The sequence below is a fragment of the Coregonus lavaretus genome, assembly GCF_964263955.1.
Source record: "Coregonus lavaretus genome assembly, chromosome: 6".
Taxonomy (NCBI): domain Eukaryota; kingdom Metazoa; phylum Chordata; class Actinopteri; order Salmoniformes; family Salmonidae; genus Coregonus; species Coregonus lavaretus.
In genome coordinates, this window is record NC_139993.1 from 33,962,332 (window position 1) to 33,975,348 (window position 13,017).

General features: G+C 44.2%; 1 protein-coding gene across 2 annotated transcripts; it reads right to left on the reverse strand.

The window, feature by feature from the left end:
* Window positions 1-2,493: 2,493 nt before the first annotated feature.
* Window positions 2,494-12,491, reverse strand: LOC311130430 (mitochondrial import inner membrane translocase subunit TIM44-like). Of its 2 annotated transcripts, XM_084163152.1 has the most exons (14): window positions 12,462-12,491; window positions 11,688-11,790; window positions 11,142-11,246; window positions 9,566-9,742; window positions 9,295-9,375; window positions 7,646-7,795; window positions 7,270-7,406; window positions 6,978-7,063; window positions 5,554-5,646; window positions 5,320-5,444; window positions 4,881-4,931; window positions 4,612-4,701; window positions 4,369-4,479; window positions 2,494-3,793 (listed from the first exon to the last, which is right to left on the reverse strand). In XM_084163152.1, the coding sequence occupies exons 2-14, from the start codon at window positions 11,766-11,768 to the stop codon at window positions 3,674-3,676; spliced, it is 1,407 nt and encodes a 468-aa protein (XP_084019278.1). In that variant the 5' UTR covers window positions 11,769-11,790; window positions 12,462-12,491; the 3' UTR covers window positions 2,494-3,673. The 2 variants fall into 2 exon arrangements, with proteins under 2 accessions (XP_084019278.1, XP_084019279.1); XM_084163153.1 differs by lacking the exon at window positions 2,494-3,793 and having other exon boundaries at window positions 4,391-4,479; window positions 4,612-4,727.
* Between the last annotated feature and the right edge of the window lie 526 nt (window positions 12,492-13,017).

Below are 13,017 nucleotides of genomic sequence, written 5' to 3' on the forward strand. Positions count from 1 at the left end.
CCAATTGGTTTGGTGTCACTCAACTAGGGAAGATAACTGATGAAAAGCAGATATCGAAAGTACACAGAGTGTACAAAACATTAGGAACACCTGCTCTTTCCATGACATAGACTGACCAGGAGAATCCAGGTGAAAGCTATGATCTCTTATTGATATCACTTGTTAAATCCACTTCAAATCAGTGAAAATGAAGGCAAGGAGTCAGGTTAAATCATCATTTTTAAGCGTTGAGACAATTGAGACGTGGATTGTGTGTGTGCCATTCAGAAGAAGACAAAATATTTAAGTGCCTTTGAACTGGGTATGGTAGTAGGTGCCAGGCGCACCGGTTTGTGTCAAGAACTGCAACGCTGCTGGGTTTCACACTCAACAGTTTCCCGTGTGTATCAACAATGGTCCACCACCCATAGGACATCCAGCCAACTTGCAGGCCAGTCAAGTTCTTCCACACTGATCTCGACGAATCATTTCTGTATGGACCTCGCTTTGTGCACAGGGGCATTGTCATGCTGAAACAGAAAAGGGCCTTCCTCAAACAGTTGCCACAAAGTTGGAAGCACAGAATCGTCTAGAATGTCATTGTATGCTGTAGCGTTAAGATTCCCCTTCACTGGAACTAAGGGGCCTAGCCTGAACCATGAAAAACAGCACCATACCATTATTCCTCCTCCACCAAACTTAACAGTTGGCACTATGCATTGGGGCAGGTAGTGTTCTCCTGGCATCCGCCAAACCCAGATTAGTCCGTCAGACTGCCAGATGGTGAAGCATGATTCATCACTCCAGAGAACGTTTTTCCACTGCTCCAAAGTCCAATGGCGGTGAGCTTTACATCCCTCCAGCCGATACTTGGCATTGCGCATGGTGATCTTAGGCTTGTGTGCAGCTACTTGGCCATGGAAACCCGTTTCATGAAGCTCCCGACGAACAGTTATTGTGCTGACGTTGCTTCCAGAGGCAGTTTGGAACTCGATAGTGAGGGTTGCAACCGAGGACAGACGATTTTTACGCATTACGCGCTTCAGCACTCGGCAGTCCTGTTCTGTGAGCTTGTGTGGCCTACCACTTTGCTGTTGTTGCTCCTAGATGTTTCCACTTCACAATAACAGCACTTACAGTTGACCGGGGCAGCTCTAGCAGGGCAGAGATTTTACAAACTGACTTGTTGGAAAGGTGGCAACCTTTGACAGTGCCACGTTGAAAGTCACTGAGGTCTTCAGTAAGGCCATTCTACTGCCAAAGTTTGTCTATGGAGATTGCATGGCTGTTTTGGTATCCTTCCCCAGATCTGTGCCTCAACACAATCCTGTCTAGGAGCTCTACTTACAATTCCTTCGACCGTGTGGCTTGGTTTTTGCTCTGACATGCACTGTCAACTGTGGTACCTTTCCTAATCATGTCCAATCAATTGAATTTACCACAGGTGGACTCCAATCTAGTTGTAGAAACATCTCAAGGATGATCAATGGAAACAGGATGCACCTGAGCTCAACTTCGAGTCTCATCGCAAAGGGTCTGAATACTTATGTAAATAAGGTATTTCTGTTTTTAATCCAGTTGCACAAATGTTTAAAAACCTGTTTTCGCTTTGTCATTATGGGATATTGTGTGTAGATTGACTAGGAAAAACAATTATTTAATCAATTTTAGAATAAGGCTGTAACGCAACAAAATGTAGAAAAAGTCAAGGGGTCTGAATACTTTCCGAATGCCCTGTGTATATTTATAAACTGGGTGGTTCAAGCCCTGAATGCTGATTGGCTGACAGCCCGTATACCACGGGTATGACAAAACATGTATTTTTTACTGGTCTAATAACTTTGGTAACCAGTTTATAATAGCAATAAGGCAACTCAGGGGGTTATGGTATATGACCAATATACCACGGCTAAGGGCTGTATCCAGGCATTCCGCGTTGGGTCATGCAAATATTGTGTAGCTCACCAGCTAGGGGGATCCATCGTCGCAGACAGCCCTGGAATAGGTTGGCTACTTACTGCCATGTATGAATCAATAGGCAGGAGGTGGGCTTGTTCATCAGGTTTCCTAAGGCCTGGGTAATCAATCCGTGTGCATCAGAGCTGGTAGCATCCACATCCACCCACTGTCCTCAGCAGGCCCCGCTGCTCTGCATTCCACTAGCTGTGCTGGCCGCCCTCACAGGGGTAATGGGTGACATCAGTCATGATAAGGCCCCCTTTCCATGTATTGCAGCGTGCTCTACAGTCAGTGAGACTTTCACCTGCAGGAAAGGACAAGTAAGGACACTGGCTTACAGGGAGTCTATAGAGAATATTATCTCTCTGAACTGTTTTGAAATATATTCTGTTATTCGGTCAGAGAATCAAAAGTGTGCACATCCTCAGTTGGGAAGCTTTACACGCATTTCAAAATGGCAGCCATCTACATGTTATGACACTCATGGGCTGAAGTTCAATAAGTTACATAAACCAAAACAACAAGTCTGGCATTAAAAACAAATATAACATGGTTGGAATTCAGAAATGTTTATTAAGTTGACTCATATTGGCCATGACGTAGTGAGAAACTACAACCATAAAAAATCACCAGTAAGTGGCGCCTTCTCTCTCTGCCAAGCGTGCTTGATATAAAAACAGAAACTCAAGCATGACATTCACTGATCTCTGGGGGGATAAAAGCTAAATAGCAGCAAATCACAATCCAATGAGTTGTCAGAACAGTGGAGGATCCACGTGTACATAAACCTATGTCACCCCCTGTGTGGCACCATTGTGTTAGGACTGTTTAGCAGCATGGCGTTGTCTGGAGGCCTTCTAAAAAACAATAGAATTCCAAATCTGTGTGCCATATCACTTCAAGTTCGCAGACGCTCAATGCTAATTAGTGATACTAAAACAATACTGTTAACACTTGCAGCAACAGAAAATCTTTTAGGATTTGTGTCCTCTAAAATAAAGAAAATCTCATGGCCATACATTGAAGACCCACTTCGTTGAGGTTTTAATAATAAACAGTTTGCCGTCAAAAATATTGGCAGATATCTCCAAGTTTATTTAAGGCAAGCCTAAACATTTTACAGCAAATGGGTACAACAAAACTCCTCAAACAAAATGTCTGAAGAGGTGAACCTGGTGTCATTTTTATTAGATTTTTTCATAATAAATATAGACTTTCTCAATTCAATAATTAGACTGGGCTATCATACAAATGTGTGTCTAGGGCACTGGTGGACCACATGGCATCCAAGATGTCCTCCCCAAACTGGGAAGGGATCAACAGAGAAGCATTAAAAGACACCCTTCACATCCTCCAGTGAACATTATTTCTGGGAGAGGAGGAGGACAAGTATCAACTTATCTGACCATGGTGTGACAGACAGGAGGACAGGGCGACTGCTTTGAGTGGACTACTGCCCCTAGAGTCACCCAGTGGGAACACATGTCTATCCAGTCTGGGTTTCCTCTATCCTGGTCTGTGAACACTACCAGTCCGGTCCATGAGGGGCAACCAGAAGAGGCAGTCCACAGTGGGCCACCCAAAGCCATGGTGGTGGAGGGGTTAGCTGGGTTGCCGAAAGTGTCAGCACTGCTTGTTCATGTCCCTGTGGTAATTCCATGCCCCGTCCAGCCTGCCTCCCCTCTTCACCTTGGTCTTCCAGCCCTGTGTGTGTGTGTGTGTGTGTGTGTTGGCCTCAGAGGATCTGTTCAGTGCTGGAGGCAGAGATGTCCAGGAGTCTCCAGGCTGCATAGGGGTTCAGCTCCTCTTGGTCTCGACACAGGGCCCACACGTACATCATCCTCAGCACCTTGTCCTGTGGGCCAAACAGACAAAGGTAATGGCAAGTTGCAAAAATTAAGTCACTTTCAATGCTTTTGAACAGGTGTCCAAATTGTACAACCCTCCCTGCTAGCCTTTCCAGCCTATTCTCTCAGTGAGAGACAAGGGGGAACAAAAGTTGCATCATCAACAATAGAACAAATAAAAGCCCAGCCTCCATAAATCCCCTGGCAGTGCCTTGCGGTAGACTGAGGGGGTGCATGCCAGTTTCCTGCGGCTCCCATTATGCCCAGCCCTCCCCCTCCCCCAATCCAAAGCCTCCCTGAGGTGCCCTCACTGGCCTATCAGACAGATTTACAGCTCAGGAGGCTTTCATGTGGAGCCTGGCTGACAGTCAGCAGGGTCTCAGTAGTCTAGTCTGGCTTCCTCTCTTTCGCTCCTTTGAAAGACAAGGGAAGGAAGCCACTTTAGACTATAAGAGATGCACCCCAGGTCTGAAACATTGCCATATCTGACTAGCCAAGCTCAGAGACAAACAGAGCCCTGTTTTAATACTTTTACAAATGATCCTCATTTCCAGAGTAGAGATGGAGAGTGTATTCTACTCACAGGGTCTCCCTCTATGACGTCTCCTTTAGTGTTGCGGATCACCATGACCAGCTGGGCCTGGAAGGTGATGATCAGCACCGGGCCCTGCTCCATCATCTTCCCCATGGCCAGCTGAACACACACACACACACACACACACACACACACACACACACACACACACACACACACAATTAAAGACTATTAGAAAAGCAAATCCCACAAACAAATATTAGGAAGAGACTGTTGTAAAGGGTAACTCACATCAATGTTGTCTATGTCCAGGATCTTAGAGTGGAAGTGCAGGCCCATAGCCTTGGCCTGTTGAATAGGGTGGGCCAGCTGGCTGTAAGTCTACACATAAGACAGAGAGGTGTGGGCTAAGAACAGCAAGGGCAGGAAAAAAAATACAGAACATCTCAGCACCACTATTGCAGGTCTACATTTACAGTGCTTCACAAATAATCAATTTATCTTCAGTCGGTGTACAAATGAATAGTCGATAATAAACTGGTCAATAAAAGAGTGCTTACCGCTTCATAACACCAGTCCTTCAGAACCTCCAGCTCCCCTCGGATCATGGCCTGCAGACAGAAAGAGACAGAGAGAGGTAAAGCAACCAGAGAGGTCAGACTAGTGTGATATCCACACCTCATGAGGCACTGCAGATATAGACAAAAAGAGCAATAAAATGTATCTGGACAGTGGAGAAAGAAGTGCTCCATTGATTTTACAATTTGTCTGGATATTCATCAGATTTAAGTGAGACAGACTGTTTCAACTAATGTTGAAGATCGCAGACCGAATAATTTGTCTAGTGTCTATTAACTGCAGTGACATACAACTCAGTGTTACATGGAAGGTTTTATTTCCAAGTGTCTTCAGCTCAAAAAGAAAACCAGTTTTCCTACTGTATGCCTTCAACACAATCTGTACCACACAAATGTTAGGGGAGGAAAGATATTTCTTTACCTCCAGGACGTTTGGTATGATGTCAAATTCACACTGCTTGAGGAACACATCTTTGTCGAACGACGGGTCCACCTTCAGAATCTCTGTCAGCACCTCAGACATCTCTGTCTTGGAGAAGAGCCCACCTGACCAGACATGCACACACAACTTTAGACAAGAACAAAGACAGAGCCCACCTACCAAAAACATGTGATTGGGGTTAGGGTTGGTGGCATGGAGAAGTTAGTAGGTTACCTAGGAGGTCGGTCATTTTATCAGTGACGGCACGAGACGCTCTGACGAGGGCATTCTCGCTTTCATCATACTTCATCTTCATTTCGAAGAACCCTTGGAAGAGAGTGCAAATGGGGAGTGCAGTGTGAGTGATCTCATGTAATTGCAGTGTATCAACGTCAAACAAAGAGTAACAGGCTGGGGGAAGAGTTTTTTTGGACTCAGCATAAGTAGCGTTTCCCCAAGGTCAGGGCATTGAGTTGTATCATATGGATCAAACACTGGGACTGAGCTGTGGGTCGTTGTACAGTATCGCTCTGCTGTGTGATTGATTACTTACTGTACTTCGCTGGCACATTCTCTGATAACACATGCAGTACAAACATACCCAGATTGGATTCCATTATGTATTTACAGTGTCAGGCAAGTAGGCCCTGTGTAGCTCAGTTGGTAGAGCATGGCGTTTGCAACGCCAGGGTTGTGAGTTAGATTCCAACGGGGGGGGGCCAGTATGAAAAATGTATGCACTCACTAAATGTAAGTCGCTCTGGATAAGAGCGTCTGCTAAATGACTAAAAATGTAAATTGTGATGTGACAATAAGAAACTTGATACAATTTATTTCTATTGACTTTGTACAATGTCCTTCCTGTATATCATAGTTCCTTTTCACAATTCAGAAACATGATTTATAGTCGGTGCAGTTTCCTTAGGTAATGCTTAATTGCTTGCTCCCTGTATAAGGCTACGGTGAAAACCAACAACAGGAACAGTTGTTTTCAAGGCACCTAGTAAAAAGACACTGCTCCCCAGCCTCTCCTACCCGACGCCTAGGAAGTGCCTGGGCTCCCATTACCTGCTGCTCGTTAGTGGGGGACCATTAGCACAAAGGTTTTAATAGGAGCAGGACACTGTTCACCAGGCTGATACAGCAGTCAATCAGCTAGCAGAGGGAGCCCCATCTACACTAGGTTTGGATCCCTTACAATGTGCACCCTCAAGACTTTATGATTTTGGAGACCGGAACATTTGACTGCCAACCATGACGACAGTTTGAATTTGGAAATGGACAAAAGTTCATGTTCAAGGTAAAGTCAAACGTAAAGGACACTTGGTAAAGATAACAAACGCACCACGCCCCGCAGAGCAACAAGCCACTGTATATGGGCATGGTTTCCACAGAGCCTGATTCACAGCACTAAGCCACTGATTGTTATACACTTGCACTTAGCCCCATCTACTGGACAAACGTTTTACAGCAGCAGACATTCTTACCATTCTTTGATGTAGCAATAATGTAATATTTTAGAGGAATCGCTCTGTCTTCATCATATAAATAACATATCATCCTCCTACATTATGATTCGGAAGGGTGATACTTAGACTGCAATGACTACCGCAGACATCAGAAAGATTAACAAACTGATAGAGACAGGCTGTCCTTACTGTTAAAAACCATATTGTTGTCCTTGAAGTCCTTCCACTGTGCGTACCATTTGGAGTCCTTGTGCAGCACCACCCCCATGGCCTCCCTAGAAAACAGATCACTGCTCAGTGCTCACGGCCATGCCACTACACACACTTATCTAGACTAGAACTGACTTTCACCCTGGCTGTGCATCCAAATTATACCCGCATGTGCAATTTGGGCACTGAAAAACATGGTGTGATATTGACTCAAATACAAATCTAGAGCTCTACCGAAACAGAATGAGAGTGGGAGACTGCCAGCACGTACTCATTGGCCTCGAAGACCTTGTTCTCATTTTCTGCAGCCTTAGACGAAAAGTCACTCCTCTTCCGTAGTCTCTTGGGGGCCCGGTAGGGCCCACTCTGATTAAGGTCATCAATCTCCTTCTTCACACTCTCTATACCCTGTGTGTGCACATACAGCAGGCTTTAGGGGAAATGTATGGGCTGTTGTGATGAGCTCCCTAAGCAATGGGTTGGTTCTGTACATTCCCTCCTGATCATTTGACTTGCTTGGTCTATGCAGTGACAACAAATGGAGCCAGTGATTGCTATAATGCAGTGAACATGACCGAACCCGGTATTTGACTTTGAAGTGCTGAATTGGTCCTTTTTGGACCTTGGGAGAACCCATCCATTCTCACCTGAGATATTGCCCTGAAGGCACCAGTCTTTCCCAGTTTCTCGCCACTCTTGGACACAGACTCTGCAGACGTCTTGGCTGTCTTTGCTGCTTCCTCCACTCCCTCCTTGATCTTCCTCCCTATATCTGTACGACTGACCTCTTCCAGACCCTAAAAACAAATAAAACAGACACATGAACTTTGTCTGAGACACTCACACACTTTCTGCTGACATGACGAAGGCATACATACAGTGCATTCGGGAAGTATTCAGACCCCTTGACTTTTTCCAGCCTTATTCTAAAATTGATTAAATCGTTTCCCCCCCCCTCATTTATACACAATACCCCATAATGACAAAGCAAAAACAGGTTTTTAGACATTTTAGCAAAAACTGAAATATCACATTTACATAAGTATTCAGACCCTTTACTCAGTACTTTGTTGAAGCACCTTTGGCAGCGATTACAGCCTAGAGTCTTCTTGGGTATGACGCTACAAGCTTGGCACACCTGTATTTGGGGAGTTTCTCCCATTCTTCTCTGCAGATCCTCTCAAGCTCTGTCAGGTTGGATGGGGAGTGTTGATGCACAGCTATTTTCAGGTCTCTCCAGAGATGTTCGATCAGGTTCAAGTCCTAGCTCTGGCTGGGCCACTCAAGGACATTCAGAGACTTGTTCCGCAGGCCACTCCTGCGTTGACTTGGCTGTGTGCTTAGGGTCGTTGTCCTGTTGGAAGGTGAACCGTCACCCAAGTCTGAAGTCCTGAGCGCTCTGGAGCAGGTTTTCATCAACGATCTCTCTGTACTTTGCTCCGTTAATCTTTACCTCGATCCTGACTAGTCTCTCAGTCCCTGCTGCTGCAGAGATGGTTGTCCTTCTGGAAGGTTCTCCCACCTCCACAGAGGAACTCTGGAGCTCTGTCAGAGTGACCATCGGATTCTTGGTCACCTCCCTGACCAAGGCCCTTCTCCCCTGATTGCTCAGTTTGGCCGGGCGGCCAGCTCTAGGAAGATTTCCAAACTTAATCCATTTAAGAATGATGGAGGCCACTTTGTTCGTGGGGACCTTCAATTCTGCAGATTATTATTAATTTTTTACCCTTCCCCAGATCTGTGCCTCCACACAATCCTGTCTCGGAGATCTATGGACAATCCCTTCAACATCATGGCTTGGTTTTTGCGCTGACATGCACTGTTAACTGTGGGACCTTATATAGACAGGTGTGTGCCTTTCCAAATCATGTCCAATCAATTGAATTTACCACAGGTGGACTCCGGTCAAGTTGCAGAAACATCTCAAGTATGATCAATGGAAACAGGATGCAACTGAGCTCAATTTCGAGTCTCATAGCAAAGGGTCTGAATACTTATGTAAATAAGGAATCACGGTTTAGTTTTTTAAATTAGCAAACATTTGTAAAAACCTGTTTTCGCTTTGTCATTATGAGCTATTGGTGTAGATTGATGAGTAACAAAATGTATTTAATCAATTTTAGAATAAGGCTAACGTAATAAAATGTGGGAAAAGTAAAGGGGTCTGAATACTTTCCGAAGGCACTGCATGTAATTCATGTCAATGTTGCCATTTAATTGACAACATGCAGCTCTACATTTACCATACTCATCAGCCTTGATGACGGAACTCGTGTGACTACAGCAATCCATGTACCTCTTTCACAGTCTCTGAGAAGGTCCCTAACTTCTTCTTCAGAACTTCAGACGTCTTCACAGTTTCAGACTCTATGGTTTGCTAAGGAAGAAAGTAAAATAGTGAAGGAAAGAAATCAAGTAATTATTGAATCCAACCTGCCTAACAACATCCTTTGTTCAATGTGACAATGAAACAACATTTGACATGCGCATCAATATTAATTTGCTGGGCCACAAATGCCCACCCAAAGATGAATGAATAGAGCTGTTCAATGGATTGGAGCACTCACATATTTCCTCCGAGCTTGCTTCAGAGCTTCTGATTCCTCCAACTTTTTGGCCTCCTCGCGAAACTTCTTGATGTTCTCCTTCATTTCCTTGTTCTTGCTGAGCTCCTGCTTGAGGTTGTCCAAGAACCCCCCAAAGAAGCCTTTTCGGCCACCTCCCCTGTCTGATGCATACCGTACCTAGAGCAAGATATGGGCATTGTATGAGTTGAAGAAAGCGGAACATACACAAAAATATGTGGACACGACTTCAAAATAGTGGATTCAGCTATTTCAGCCACACCCGTTGCTGACAGGTGTATACAATCAAGCACACAGCCATGCAATCCCCATAGACAAGCATTGGCAGTAGAAAAGCCTTACTGAAGAGCTCAGTGACTTTCAACGTGGCACCGTCATAGGATGCCATCTTTCCAACAAGTCAGTTCGTCAAATTCCTTCCCTGGTCAACTATAAGTGCTGTTATTGTGAAGCGGAAACGTCTAGGAGCAACAACGGCTCAGCCGCGAAGTGGTAGGCCACACAAGCGCACAGAACAGGACTGCTGAAGCGCATATAAATAATCTGTCCTCGGTTGCAACACTCACTGAGTTCCAAACTGCCTCTGGAAGCAACGTTAGCACAATAACTGTTCGTCGGGAGCTTCATGAAATGGGTTTCCATGGCCGAGCAGCCGCACACAAGCCTAAGACCACCATGCACAATGCCAAGCTTCGGCTGGAGTGGTGTAATGCTCGCCGACATTGGACTCTGGAGCAGTGGAAACACGTTCTCTGGAGTGATGAATCACGCATCACCATCTGGCAGTCTGACGGACAAATCTGGGTTTGGCGGATGCCAGGAGAATGCTACCTGCCCCAATGCATAGTGCCAACTGTAAAGTTTAGTGGAGGAGGAATAATTGTCTGGGGCTGTTTTTCATGGTTCGGGCTAGGTCCCTTAGTTCCAGTGAAGGGAAATCTTAACGGTACAGAATACAATGACATTCTAGACTATTCTGTGCTTCAATCTTTGTGGCAACAGAACTTGACTGGCCTGCACAGAGCCCTGACCTCAACCCCATCGAACACCTTTGGGATGAATTGGAACGCCGACTGCAAGCCAGGCCAAATCGCCCAACATCAGTGCCCGACCTCACTAATGCTCTTGTGGCTGAATGTAAGCAAGTCCTCGCAGTAATTTTCCAACATCTAGTGGAAAGCCTTCCCATAAGAGTGGAGGCTGTTATAGCAGCAATGGGGGGGGGACCAACTCCATATTAATGCCCATGATTTTGGAATGTGATGTATGACAAGCAGGTGTCCACATACTTATGGTCATGTAATGTATTTCTGCATAGGAATCAAAGAATTGTGGTTATCTGACTACTTCTGCATTCAACAACGCTACATTGTTGGACAAGGACAAGTTGGCTAAAACAGAAATGGGATTTACAGACAGGCTGCGATCTAAGCACTTTGAATGTTAAAAATAAGAACTCAACTGTTAAACTGAAGGGAAGCAGGGTACAATTCAAATTGTCTACTAGTATGCAATTAATGATTAGCATGATTATCACAAGCAGAACATTCACGGTTACCTGTGAAGAACTTGTGAGGGGCGCACATATCCTGTATACATGAGGTCTGTTGTGTAGGAAAAAATATGAAGGACTGGACACAAACAAACTTCTTCTGACACACAGCTGGAGAAAGAAATGCACAATTAGAAATACTCAAATTTTGTTCTGGCCACATTATGATTGGCTGATAAGTTTTGTTAGACCTACAATTTAAGTGCCCAAGACAATTGATATTGCCACCTCAGAGATTACGATTGCAAAAATGTAATACGTGTGCAAAAGTGTAAATGACGCATATTCGAAATGTGCATACAGATAGCAACAAACTATTGCTTGGTACACATTTTATACGGTTATGAATCAAGAGCCAAACACTGACATGACACGAGATTCCATTCAGTTAAGTCTTGCTGCTAAGTTAGTCTGATTCGGCGTTAAACCGTATTGCAGTGGAGAAGACGGTTTGAGTATATAGGCATTCCATCGCTATTTTCAATAATAAGTAACCTGAATTATTTCTGGTTAAAAGACAACGTGGAAAAATATGTTTTAATGATAACTAACCTGGTAACACTGACACAAGGAGGCCGCCATCTTGGTTGCATTGCCTGTGACCTTTTCCGCTGATGACCTTCTGACGTACATGTGGAAGATTCGACATTTTTGCCTTAAGCGAAAAATAAATATTTCGGTTAGAATGCAACAACTTTGTCAAATAGGTAGATTCATGCATCATGATTAAAAATATATTGATCTTTTTAACAACAAAAATCCAGACCAGGAGCTAGCAGTAGCGCCAACTATGGCTCGGACACAGGGTTAGTTATAAGAATATTTGGCTCCTTTAAAAATAAGTTATGCACAAGTACTGTATCACTGGCGCTTTCGGCTCTGGTCAATATGCTGAATGACAAAGAAAAGAAGAAGCGGTTGTTAAAAAAAAAAACTCGAAACCGTACAAGATGGGTGAAAGTTTGGACACTGCAGCGACAGGCTCGAGGTCAAGTTTGCTGTATATTTATCCAACATTAGCAAGCTAACTAGTTAGCAAACGTTTCCCCAATACCATAAGTTTACAAACATTACTTTAAGATAAATAACTCAGAAAGAAAAGACGGGACTCTCTGAACTCACAAACTTCCCTCTTCGGGAAGCTGTTGTACAAAAATAACTGTCAGACTACACTTTAGAGCCTCACACGAGGGAGACCATTTCTAACCTCCTGACCCCCAAGGTATTTGAACTGAATTTCATTGAGCAAAGTAGATTTAGCTGCTATCACATGTTGCTATTATAACCAAATGGCTTCTCCACTCTATTCCATAATGATTTACTCACACAAGCTCAGTAATTTCTTGCTTAGCCAGATTAACGTTCTTCAGATCGTAGCTAGCCAGTTATTAATTGTTGTTTCTGTGTTGAAGGATACTGTTGCTTCTGATTATGCTGGATGCATCAGATGACATCACCTCACATATTGAAGAGACCCACCTCAGCCCCCGTGTGAGTAACAGCGAGGACAACAGTAATGAGCCTGATGTGCAGGAGCAAAAGTGAGATTAGAAACACTTTCCGCAGTTCCTGCTTTATTTCGCCCAGAAGAGAATCTTGGAGAAATAGCCAGACCTTCCACTGTGAACAGACAATTGTTTTAAATTACTGGGCTTCTAATTTATATATTCTATAGTACTTGTTTTTTTATTTTTGCACGGAGTGACAAGTTGCGTTTGCATATTTGTTTTGCACAAATAAGCGGAAGGTGCCTGCGCTGATCAGCTGGCACCCGTTTTTATTTTATTTCAGTTACCCGTCAGATGTCCCCAAATGTTTCAACTACCTTACTAATGCCACTGCCAAATACCTATATGGTGACATGCTTGATTATCACCCAGTG